Source organism: Danio rerio, chromosome 6 (assembly GCF_052040795.2).
Source record: "Danio rerio strain M-AB ecotype USA chromosome 6, GRCz13ab, whole genome shotgun sequence".
Lineage (NCBI taxonomy): Eukaryota > Metazoa > Chordata > Actinopteri > Cypriniformes > Danionidae > Danio > Danio rerio.
In genome coordinates, this window is record NC_141026.1 from 53358451 (window position 1) to 53372059 (window position 13609).

General features: G+C 32.9%; 1 protein-coding gene across 41 annotated transcripts in view; it reads right to left on the reverse strand.

Annotated features, from left to right (window-relative positions):
- The window catches only part of ptprt (protein tyrosine phosphatase receptor type T), a 518156-nt gene that overhangs the window by 308172 nt on the left and 196375 nt on the right, over window positions 1-13609 (reverse strand). For all 41 annotated transcript variants that reach the window (XR_015494170.1, XM_087258056.1, XM_087258053.1 and 38 more), the window contains 3 exons: window positions 12765-13036; window positions 5517-5598; window positions 932-1047 (listed from right to left, as the gene is read on the reverse strand). Coding sequence is in view for 40 of the 41 variants with exons in the window: in XM_087258056.1 (XP_087114182.1) it covers window positions 932-1047; window positions 5517-5598; window positions 12765-13036 (470 nt within the window). In the remaining variant the exon portion in view is untranslated. The remainder of the gene's footprint in view (window positions 1-931; window positions 1048-5516; window positions 5599-12764; window positions 13037-13609) is intronic.

Genomic DNA, 13609 nt, shown 5'->3' on the forward strand with positions numbered 1-13609 from the left:
TGAACGCACAACATATGCAACCTTGAGGCAGATGGGCTACAGCAGCAGAAGACCACACTGGGTGCCACTTCTGCAATTTGCACAGGCTCACCAAAAAGCTATCGGATTATGTGCTATAACATGTAAAACGGGAACATGAAAGGAACATTCAAGTAGCAACTCATGGAAACACCTTAATCGTAGTACTGTCTTATTTAGATTAATGCAGATAATTTGATTACTGATATCGATATAAACAGTCATTGACTTGTCGAGCCACTTTAATTGCAAAATTATCAAAACATAAAACTAATAATTCATTTCACATGATTACAGAGAGACAGTATACTTTTAAACATATTTTATAAGAACACTTTCAAACATATATCTTAAGAGATTCTATCGTCATCAATTCCACATATGCATTGATTTATTTCTTATATATTAGTAAGAGTTTCCAAATTCTCCACTAATTTATAGAAGACATATTCAATGTTCAATATATATATATATATATATATATATATATATATATATATATATATATATATATATATATATATATATATATATATATATATATATATAGAATACTACTACTATCTACTGTGTTTTTTATTATATGTGTATTTTCATTTTTATGTAAACTTTATAAATGTTTTGGCAATGCATTTGTAACATTTGTCATGCCAGTAAAGCAATTATTGAACTGAATTAAATTAAATTAAATTAAATTAAATTAAATTAAATTAAATTAAATTAAATTAAATTAAATTAAATTAAATTAAATTAAATTAAATTAAATTAAATTAAAGTAAGTTAAATTAAATTAAATTAAATTAAATTAAATTAAATTAAATTAAATTAAATTAAATTAAATTAAGAGAGAGAGAGAGAGAGAGAGAGAGAGACAAAGAGAGAGAGAGAGAGAGAAGTTGCATCCATATCTCACCTGTAGCCAGAGTTTGTCATGTTGTGACCATTTGCCTCCAGCAATACACTGAAATGTTGCGTTCTGTCCCACATTCACCTCCACATTTTGGAGTCGCAGGAAATGTGGCGTCTTGCCTGTCAAACATAACACATGCCTTCAAAAACATATAACAAATGATGATAATACTATTAAATATATTTAGACACATAAAACTGATTCAAATGATTGACAACCACAAAAGAAGTGCAATATAGATCTGCTGTTTTAAGGTTTAGTTTCAAAACAAACTGAACACTTTTTTGTGAAATATTTATCTTGTTAAATCTTGTCTAAAAAAGCATTTACTTTGTATCTAATTTAAGGATTCCAAGTATTTAGATGGTTGTTTGAGCTCTTTCATGCATGTTTAACTTATAAAATTAGTAATTGAGTACAGCCTTCATTTACAATCATTAATAAGGCCGCTATGTACAGATATTTACAGGTGAATTTGTCTTTAAATAGAATGGAAACTTGTTCTCCACACTTAGTATAATAATTTTCATTCTCATTCACTGCTAGCTTCATTATTTCTATGTGCATGTATGCATTCTGCACAAACGCAATAATCTTATTCAATTAAAGTCATTTGAAATATAGATTTTATCTCAGTATCTCTACTGTAACCTGGAGTGCGTTAACATTTCATGATGAAATCTTTAAAATTGCACACCCATATTCATAAGGCACATGAAAATCAAGATAAGACATTGTCTTCATCTATATTTGTGCCACTTCAACTGACTCTGTATTACATTTATTGAACATTTGGATGTGTGGAATGAAATATTAGCTTATTGCATACTTTTGCAATTCCAGCTGTATACGTTTTTTTTTTTTTTTTTTTTATGAAACTATACTATGCACATTATGTGAAGATGCACTCTACATTGTTAGGATGAATTGATTTCCTTCAGATGAAAGTGTCAGCTAAAAATGTCACTGTATGTAAATGTCAAATAGCCACTTCACACTGGATTTCAGTTATCACCTCTAAAAGTAAAGACTGTCATTTTGCACATTTGACAAAATAAAAATGTATTTTATCGTACAGGATGTAGGAAAAAAAGCGAAAAAAAGATGGAAAAAATTTCCTACTAGAAATGGATGGTCAAATCAAGAGCAGTGTGGCTCATTTTGACAACTGCAATGGCTCCTCTGAGTGAAGACAGCACTTTTTGTAAGTTTTGTCATTTCTACTCTATTTTACTTCTGTAATCATACATCATTTTAAGTAAAAATGTAATTTTTTAGGTTATTTTTTGGTCTCAGTCTATATTAAGTGGCCTTAAATATACTCAAATGACACTGAACTTAATAATTGGTTTCAATTCACTTATTGTGTAAATACATGTTTTACATTGTACTTACGCTTGGTTAAGTACATGCATGTAATTATATCTGTAATCACATTTATAATTATGGTGTTGACCATCCTTTGGACCAGCGTTTCTCAACCACATCCCCGGAGGACCACCAGCACTGCACATTTTCCTTGTCTCATTAACCAAATACACTTGATTCAGATCATCAGCTCATTAGCAGAGACTAAAAAACATGTATTGGGTGTGACAGACGAAAAAGACATCCAAAACTTGCAGTGTCGGTGGTCATCCAGGAAGGTGGTTGAGAAACACTGCCTGAGACAACAAGAGTCAAATCCAGTTCCTGGAGGAGCCGCAGCTCTGCACAATTTAGTTCCAACCCTAATTATACACATTTGATCATATTAATTGAGTCCTTATGTTTTGTTTGAACCTACAGGTGAGTTGAAGCAGGGTTGGAACTAAACTCTGCAGGGCTCTGTCCCTCCAAGAACTGGATTTGACACCTGTGCCTTAATCAATAACACACCCTTAAACCTAAACATACCAACAGATCTGTCCCTAACCTGTAACCAGTGCTGGAAAGAGTACTGAAAAATCATCCTTAAGTAAAAATAATATTATCTGCCTAAAAATGTAGTACAAGTAAAAGTGTCTGTTGTAAAATTACTCAAGAGCTTTCAAAAGTACTCAAGAGTAGTCATTGGTGCGTATTGCGCTGTAAAAAGCTGATGCGTTTACATGTTATCTGTGGATGTGTGTAAACGTAACATTCTGTAGTGCAATTAGTGATTGCAGAGCAGGCACACAACCTCAATATTGTTAATATTAGCTCAAGGATGTGATGATAGGCGACCAAAATTCAATGTCTAGCCAGCGCATAAGGACAACCTTACATTTTGATGTCCAATAACGATGTCAAATAATATTGATATTTGGCTGATTTCAGGTTGTTAGAAAGTGACCAAAATCCAACGTCGAGCCAACATCTTAAACTATTGTCATACTGGCATCAAATACTGACATTTATTCGTCAGATATAGCAACCAAAATCCAACATCTAATAGATTTCATAGTGGTTACATCCACACAACATCATGCTGTAACATCATTAGATGTTGATATTAGGGTTAGGTTGATGTTGGGTTTTGATGTCAACCCGATTTTCATTTTCATTTCAAACAAAATGCAACGTCCGCATGACGTTGAGTACAACATCAATTTGACGTCATGTCTTGTGCCTGCTGGGTGTTTCGGTACTCATACAGTAAACATCCGTCATCTTCTCAGTGACATGCATCTAAACAGTCTCTGGGTCAAGACGGGTAAAGATTTTGGACATCTTCTTGGACACTTTTAGTGCTTCCAAGCATTTTGCTGCATTTATAAATCGCCCATGTCTTGAGGTCGTTCATTATGATGCGGTTTACCTACTATGTGTGATTTGATTGGACAGAAATCACAGGAATTATATTTCTAATCCCCATAAACAATAAAAAGCCATTTTAAATTGTTTGAATTAATTACATTTCTTGTAATTTTAATGCAGGTACATATTAGTTAAGGCAGCTTATATATAAATAAAGAGGGATCTTTGGTAAAACTTTATTATAACTACACACTATGAACCATTTATTAAGCATTAGCAAATAGTGAATTCATTATCTGTTAAGCATTAACTCTACAGTAATAAATGTTAATAAGCAGTTTATAACTGCAGCTACAGTACAAATGCTCTTTTCTTGACTTACAACCACATTTATAATTTGCTTAATAACTGTACTTTCATATTTTGTTTATGATTTATTTTTGATTACTAAATTAAGTTTGCATAATTATTGTTGGTTGTTTTTTTAAGATCATTCACATGAGTTAGTAAATTATTAATAAATTATCCAAATTACCATTTATAATTCTTATTATTCAGACATATACTAATAGTTAATTTGTATGTTAATAAATGCTTTATTAACTCAACTTTATCCAGTTTTGTGACCTAATCTAAAGTGAGGACTATTTATGCTTTTTAAATCGCTTATAAACGATAATTAAAGGCTCAGTTAAATTACATAAAAACAAAATGACATAAACGACGTTATTCATTCCTATTCGTTTGAAGATACACAAATAAAACTGTACTTCAAATAAAAAATAAATCTTTGAAACCTTAAGTAAAATAAAATTAAAGTTTAAACATTGCTTCTTATTATATTATTAATTTTTTATATTGTCTTATTTTGACACTCCTGTTATTTGCCAATGTATGAACTTTACAGTTATTTTTTTTTTTTAGATAAGATTGCAAAGATTATTGTTCATTTGATCCTGAGCCTTTAATTTTATTCTTAAGGGGTTTATAAAGCATAAATAGTCCTCACTTTAGATTAGGTCACAAAACTGGATAAAGCTGAGTTAATAAAGCATTTATTAACATGCATAGTAACCATTACTATATGCCTGAATAATAAGATATGAAAAAGTTGATTTCAATAGTTTGTTAATCATTTACTAACTCATTCTGAATGATCTTAAAAGCCACCAACTACCCTTAAATAACTGGTTAGTAAATAATGCAATACTTCATTTAGTAATAAAAATAAATAAATCATTAAAATAGTATGAAAATACAATTATTAAGCAAATTATAAATGTGGTTGTAAGTCAAGAATAGAGCATTTGTAGCTCCAATTATAAACTGCTTACTAACGTTTATTAATGTAGAGTTAAAGCTTAACCGATAATGAATTCACTAGATGCTAATGCTTAGTAAATGATTCATAGTGTGTAGTTATTATAAAGTGTTACTGGACCTTTTTTTGATCAAATGTAATTATGAATCATACAAAAAAGCACCAATGGTCATTTAGACTTCTACAAAATGTCATGAATCAACAAATATTTCCTTAATTTCACCTCTAGCCTTGTTTTAATGAGAGTAAGATCTACGCCAAAGCAAGTCAAAGGCTAAAGTTCTGTCAAAACACGAAAGATGGAGGAATGGCCATTCTGCAGTCTGTCTTTCTCCTTCTCTCTCATCCTCAGCACAGACCTGCTTGTTTGCTGGCCTTTTCCATCTCTGTTCAGCCCTCGATCCACATGAAGTGCTTTTCACAGTAGTTGACAGACTGAACTCCTACAGCGTAGCCAAGACTGTGAAAGTAAGCAGGCACTCTTTGTGTGTGTCTGTGTGTGTGTGTGTGTGTTTGTGTATATGTGTTTGTTTGTGTGTGTGTACTCACGACAAGGGTGGGCCAAAACATGTATCTCATCCACCGCGATGAACCCAGGATGCCCTTGTACACTTACTGCCTCAAAAATAACCTAAATGAGAAAAAAGAGGAGAGGAAATCAAGCGTTTAAATCAAGTCAGCTTGTTTCAGACTGAAGCAAAACGGTCCATTTGTTTCAAGAAGAAAACAAAAACATTCAGAGTCAACAGGAGAGATTTTTACTTGACAAAAAGGCCTATTCACATAATCAAAATTAAGATTTACATTTAAAAATCATTGTAAATGTAAAGTAAATTTTAAGGGACCACAAAACAACTGCAACAACAACACCATCAAGGAATGAGAGATTAAATACTTAAAAGTCCTATGAGGTGCTTTTAAATGTGACATTTTTTATTTAATGTTTCACATAATATCAACTGAAACATGAAGACAGGGTAGGCCATATAGTAGCTCCTCCCCTTTCTGAAAAACAGCCAATAGCGTTTGTTTTATCACAGCTCTGCCAGTGAGACGCATCAAATGAAAAGCAAATGAGAAGCCCCCTCTTGAAGGGGGCGGGGCATGTCAGATACTAGAAAGCATTTGATTGGTCAGAAGATTTAATGAGATGTAAAAAAATCATTGATCCATTTAGGTGGAAGTAATAAAATGCAAACTTTGGATGTTTATATCTTCTAGATGCTAATTTTGTCACTAATTTGGAGCACATTAGGTTATAGATATCCTTAAGCGTAACATACTGATACAAACATCTAAAATTATACATATTTTGATTTCACAATGACTTTAATACAGTACTTTATATTAATTAAAGCCACAATAGTATCTCCATGATACTAAAGCATCATTAGCCTACAGTAGCAACACACTTAGAAATGTTTGCATGTCAGCGCAATTGTATCTTGCATTTATTTTGAGTAAAGAGAGCACAAGCAAACATTTCAAAACATAATCTGATAAACTACAATAAACTCAAAATCAAGGGACTGGCATGGTTTATATGGCATACTGTACAGGCCATGTGTGAAGACGTGTGTGGTCTGAACAATGCCCTCTCTTCTTAGAGCTGCCAACAGCTGGCACTAAAACAGTAAGACCTGGGGCCTCATGTATCAACGCTGCGTACGCACAAAAACTTTGCGTACGCCAGGTTTCACGCTCAGAATCGCTCACGTTTGGATTTACTAACAATGAACTGAACGTAGGAATGTGCGCAGCTCCACTCCAGCTTTATGGCAGGCGTACGCACATTTTTTGTGCGTGTCTGTTTTATTTCCATTGGCGACTCCTAGAGGCAGTTGTGTTAAATTCCTCTCTACAAAGTGTCTGAGCCTTGCAATGGCAGCTGTATGAGACGGGTTCATCTAGCAGGTAAATAAGGTTTCCATAACATACATTTGACCAGCTAAACATTAAAGCACAATTTGCAGCGGTCGCCTGTTTTCCCAATGTAATCTGAGCGATCTACCGCACGCACATTGCTATAAAGACACTATCTGAAGATGAATTTGCATGCGTGAATCAGAAACATTTCCATTCAATAAATGTGCAAATAAAATATGATGCACAAACTTATTAATGATTCCTACTAGTCTTTCTCGTGATAACTAGTAGGCAAAATCTGATATGTAGCAGGGAAAAAAAGAAGAGAGAGTTCATCAGACGCTGGATTCGAACCGAGTTCATGCTCGAACGTGTCAAAACATGTTGACATGCATTTTACGAGCTGCGCCACTGAGACTGTTATGGGTAATGCAACATTTTACACCTATACACCACACTATTTCTTTTTTAATTCACTCTCGATGTTCAGACCCAACTGTGTTAACCGCATCAGGTAAACTCTCCCACTCTACTTTTTTCTTTTGTTTTTAATTCCGGAGAACAAATTTGCAAATAACACCGCTTTTCTCCGGTCTACCTCCGAAAGCAGCACCTCCAATTCACATTCTGTTCAAAGTTTCTCTTTTTGCTTGATTTTGCCGTTGCTTTTTCGTTGGGTTTTGCCAAAGTAGAGTCATTAGCATATTCATACGGGGGAGGAGGCAGGGAGGGGTTTTGTGCTTGTGCATGTTGCGCTCAGTTTCACGTTCATTTAGATGTACAAAAGAATATGCGTGAGATTCAGCGTATGCAGGGTTTTATACATCTGATTTTTTTTCTGCGTACGCACATTTACAGCTTTGTGCAATGTTTTAGTAAGATTTCCACGCAAGTCTTCACACATGAGGCCCCTGGACACAAAATGCACTCCTGTCACTGGCTTCTTAAGAAGGCCTTAGTGTGATCAGTCAAAGGACTGAAAATACAAGTCCACATTTGATTACCATCATGTTATTTAGTGAGACTGTAGAGACTAAAGGTGTGTGTTTGCACCAATCACAATATGATACATTGTATAGTTAATTGTTTTGTGTGTGTGTGTGTGTGCGTGCGTGCCTGTGACTAGTAGTTTGGTTGCTCATTGTTTTGCTTTGTTGAGTAACAATAAAATAAAATTAAATTAAATTAAAAGATAAAACAACATCAAATAAATTAAATTAAATTAAATTAAATTAAATTAAATTAAATTAAATTAAATTAAATTAAATTAAATTAAATTAAATTAAATTAAATTAAATAAGAAAAAATCTATTTAAAAAAACTAAATAAATTCAATAATAATGAAATAAATAAATAAAATCAAATAAAACAAAACATGTATGAAACAAAACCTGTATATGTGTGAATGTGTGTGTATGGATGTTTCCCAGAGATGGATTGCAGCTAGAAGGGCATCCGCTGCTTAAAACATGCGCTGGATAAGTTGATGGTTCATTCTGCTGTGGCAACCCCAAAATAAAATAAAATAAAATATTTGTGTTGTAAAATAAAATAATTATATGAAATAAAACAAAATAAATCAAATAAAATTCAATAATAATAAAAATTCCAAATAAAATAAAATAAAATAAAATGAATAAATTCTATAAAATTAAAAGTAAATAAATTCAAAACAATACAAGTAAATATATACAATAATATAATTATTCTACAAAATTAATGATTAATATTCTACAAAATTAATAATCAATTCTACAAAAAATGTATTTAAAATGTATTTAAAAAATTAAATTAAATTAAATTAAATTAAATTAAATTAAATTAAATTAAATTAAATTAAATTAAATTAAATTAAATTAAATTAAATTAAGTGTATAGTATAACTGGAGTCTGTTGAAATAGTTTCTAAATAGATAAATTTAAATAAAAAGGATTCAATATTTTGAAGGATTTAATAGTATCATCATTATCTTGTATGAAAGTCATACAGGTTTGGAATGACATTAGGGTTTGAATAAATCATTTCAATTTTAAATGAAATAAACCTTCATATCATATATTTTTCCAGCCTTGTCCCTACTCAAGGACATTTCTGTATTCATAATTTATTCACCACATTATGGCTGACTCAAATGATCTCCAAAACTGTGATGACATGGGGGGAAAAAACAACTTTTTAAAATGTACCATCACAAGTTCAAAAAGAGACAGAATTCATTTGCCTTTTTTATCCCTTTTGCATATCATGAAACTTTACCCTTTAAACACTGTCACATTGAAAGTGGCACCCTACGATTTAAAATGTAACACGGCAGGAAACAAGTCAATTAACCCAGAGATTTGTTTTGGCAAAATTGGCCACTTATCTGGCAAATTCGTTGCTCTAATCAAAGTCACAGTGGGATATTTTTCAGTATACTTTATGCTCCCAAGGGCTGATTTTCCAGTAGATATTAGTTCTCGATATTTAACAGGTAATTTATTAAGTTCAGCTCAGCAAGAGAAGCGGGTGCTTTTAAAAACTTGAAATGTCGTTGTATGAACACAATCTGGGAACAAACACAGAGTGTGAATCTCACAGCTTTTGCTGAGAAAATGTCCGGGTCATATTTCACCACAAAATGTAAATAAAACAAATATAATTTTAATACTTTACTATGAATACTTCAGTACACTTTTAAATTAAATTTATATTTATTTATTTTCTAATTGTTATTTACTTACTCTGTGAAAAAAAAAAAATGCTGGGTTCCACACAAATCCTTCATATTGTTACAAAATGGATTAAGTTAATGTTTTTTTTTTTTTTTACAAATTGTAAAAAATATACATATGTATAAAGGTATACATATAAAGATGTTGTTATTTACAGTGTAGACCCCAAAAAATCAACTACACACACACTCAAAAGCCTTGATATTGCTTGCTGGTCAAATAGATGCCTTCAGCAAATATTGCCTTTAGCAAATATTGGTCCGCTGTTTGCCAGGAGCAGTTCAGTATTCCCATCACAAGCTAAATATTTGCTCTTCTCATTAGTTAATTCAATTACACGGCTAATCTTATAAGGGTATTTCATTCCTCAGACTGAACGGTGAATCTATATAGACAGTACGGTAAAGAGACTAAGAGGCAGAGAGCAAACGAGAGAGAGCGAGAGAGAGAGATCTGGGTGTAAAGAGGCAAAAGAGAGAGGGAAAAAGAAGCAGGGGGCGAGAGTAAGAGGTAATAAGCAAAAAGACAGATCTAAAATTAACAGCTAAAAGCTTATTCACCAGGGCCATTTGTGGGTTAGATTAGGGGACAGTGATTGCAGTGGTAATTGGAGTAGAGAGCAATCTACTGCCCCTCTCTGCGGTTCAATTGCAGCCATTCACCACCAATATGAGGCAGAAAATAAACTTTAGTCAATTTCGGTGGCCAGGGGAACAAAATTCGCAGTGCATTCGGCTTTCCACAAAACTCGTCATGCTTAAAAACAGCTCGCTGATCATGGCTGCCCTGCTAATCAGGTCTAAGAAAAAAGGCTAATGATTCAGCCATTTGACTATATACACTACATATACACTGTATAGACACTATATACACACACTACATGTACACTACATACGCTATATGCACACACTATATACTGTACACTACATACACTATAGACTTTATACACTATACACTACACATACACTATATACTGTACACTACATGCACTATATACTCTATAAATACACACTACATACACTACATATACATTAAATATACTATATATACACTATACACTTTTATATACACAATATACAGCATATATACAATTTATATATATAAACTACATACACTATATCCACTATGTATACTCTATATACGCTACAAACACTATACTCCATACACTACATGCACACTATATAAACTATATACTTTTATCTACACTGCAGACACTATTTATACACTATATTATTTACACTATACAGTTCAAACGAGAAGTTTACATTCACTCTATAAAAGGAATAGAACCATTTTTTTTTTTATGCCTGATGGTAAATCATACTAAATGTTTACTATTTTAGGTTAGGATTACTAAATGATATACATTTGCTAAATGCCAGAATAATGAGAGAATTTTTTTTATTTTGGAGAATTTTTTATTAATTTCTAGACAGTCAAAAGGTTGGTATTTTTTTAGCTTTGCTTTTAAACTGTATAACTTTGGTCAAATGTTTTGGGTATCCTTCCACAAGCTTCTCACAATAGTTTGCAGGAATTTTGGCCCATTCCTTCAGACAGAATTGGTGTGAGTCAGATTTGTTGGCTGTCTTGCTCACACAAGCTTTTTCAGCTCTGCCCACAAATTTTCTATAGGATTGAGTTCAGGGCTTTGTGATGGCCACTCAAAAACATTCACTCTGTTGTTCTTAAAGCACATTTAAAACTAATTTGCCATTTGTGGCCAAGTTTTAATTTTCTGGCTGATGTCTTGAGATGTTGCTTCAGTAATCCTACATAATGTTCTTTCTTCATGATGCCATCTATGCTGTGAAGTGAAGCAGTCCCTCCTGCAGCAAAACAGCCCCACAAAATGATGCTGCCGCCCCCATCTTTCATAGTTGGGATGGTGTTCCTTGTAAGCTTTCCCCTCTATCTTCTAAATGTAACACCGGTCATTATGGCTAAACAGTTCAATCTTAGTTCCATCAGACCACAGGACATGTCTCCAAAAAATTTTATTTTCCCAGTGTAATTTAGCAAATTGTAATCTGGCTTTTTTGTTGATTCTGGCTTGTTGATTTTCCCATGTTGTCACACAAGGAAGCAGTGTGTTTGAGGTTTTCCTTAAATACAATACTACAGTTGTGCCTCCAATTAACTTAAATCTTGTCAATTAGCCAGACACTTCCAAAACCATCATCTGAGCTTCTTCAGTGGCATACTAATCTTATTGTATGTAAACTTGACTTTCAAGAAAAGTTATGCAAATTTCTCAAAAAAAATCTCTCTCTCATTATTCTGCAATTAAACATAACAAAAACAAATGTGATAATCCTAACTTGCATAAAAGACAAAAAAATTAGTCACATTAACATCTGACTTTTTTAAATAGTTATGTGCCTTTTTATTTAGTTTATGTAAACTTCTGGTTTCAACTGTATATACAATATACACACTCTATGTACACTATCAATTATTTTTTTTAAAGACAGAGGATGGTAAGACACAAATATTTCCACAAATATTTGTATACAAAGAACAACTGTTTAAATGTATTTTTTTCAATGATAATAACGTTTCTTCAGTGTCAAACCATAATATTAGAATGATGACTGAATGATCACGAGTAAAGATGTGATGTAATAGCTTGCATAAAAATATTTTATGCTTCATATTGGATTACAATTAAACAGTTATTTTAAGTTTACAATATTACCGTAGGGAGTCACGATGGTGCAGTGGTTAACACTGTCGCCTCACATTTTCACAGTATTTACTTTTTGTTTCTTCTGGAGAAGTTTTATTTCTTTTAGTTTGACTGGAATAAAGTGGTATTTATTTTATTTTTTTCAATTATTTTAAGGTCAATATTAGTACTCCCCTTTTTGATTGGCTACAGGACAAGCCACTGACTCGTCTAATTACTTAAATTGCCTAATTAACCAAGTTGAACCCTTAAATTGCACTTTAATCTGAAAGCTATCACCTTGCAAAATAACTAGTAAAATAATATGCACAAAGAAATTAGTCATTAAAACTAAGATATTAGGAAATATTTGAAAAGGAATCACTATTTCACAGGAGGGCTAATCATTTTGTCCTCAACTGTAAGTGCAGAGATGTCTAATGTAAGTGCAATGCATTTTCTATATTAAAACCAGAGCACGTCTTTAAAAATAGGTTCAAATCTGCTCTGAACTTAAAATCCTTTGGCATTGCTAACATCAGGCTTACCTGGTAGGAGTTGGGCCAAAAGGTGCTGATGGCGAGTTCAGCTTTCACCCAGCCTTCAGTGACCGGAGTGGAGGCGTTCCAGATGGGATTTCCCTGCGGTCCACCATCCACTTTTATGTAGACATTGAGAGTCCCGGGACTCGTCCCATCCCGACTGGACAGGGAGTAGTGAAAGTCTATGCAGTGGGTGTCGTTCTCTTTTAGAGTGGGGAGGAGCAGGTGGGCTTTCTGTCCTGATGCCCGACCCGAAGCATTCACCATCATAAAGGAACCTAGAGAAGGAAAACATCACATGCGATAGGTCAGAAATTACCTGGCAACTTCACTACAGTTTTGTTCATCACTTTCAGTTGGAGAATCAACAGATGGGAAATGACATTGAGTCTTATATTTGAAAGAATCATTTAAAAAGATTCACAAACAAAGAAGTAGAACTGAATCAGCCTCACCAATCATTTACAGACTGCGCTCAATGAACACTCACACAACGCCACTCTTATCGTTCTTATTACATTCGATTTAAATGGCAACTGATAATGAGTAATGAACTGACAGTAACAAGGTCGCACCAGTAACAAGGTCACAGTCTGTCTGCATGTGTGAGAGAAACTAGTAGAGAAGTCAAAAGAAATAAAACTCACAGAAGGTCTTTCAATTAAAAATATGAAATGTTTTGTAGCATAAAAGCAACATCACATGAGCAAGAGAAGTGTTTCTCACTGACAGTGATTTCATACAACAGTTCAATGAACACATTACGCGATTTTCTTGATTTAAGACTGAATATGGCTTTCAAGAAAAAAAACCATAATAGTATAGCTGAACATTTGAGAGCTATCTGCTGC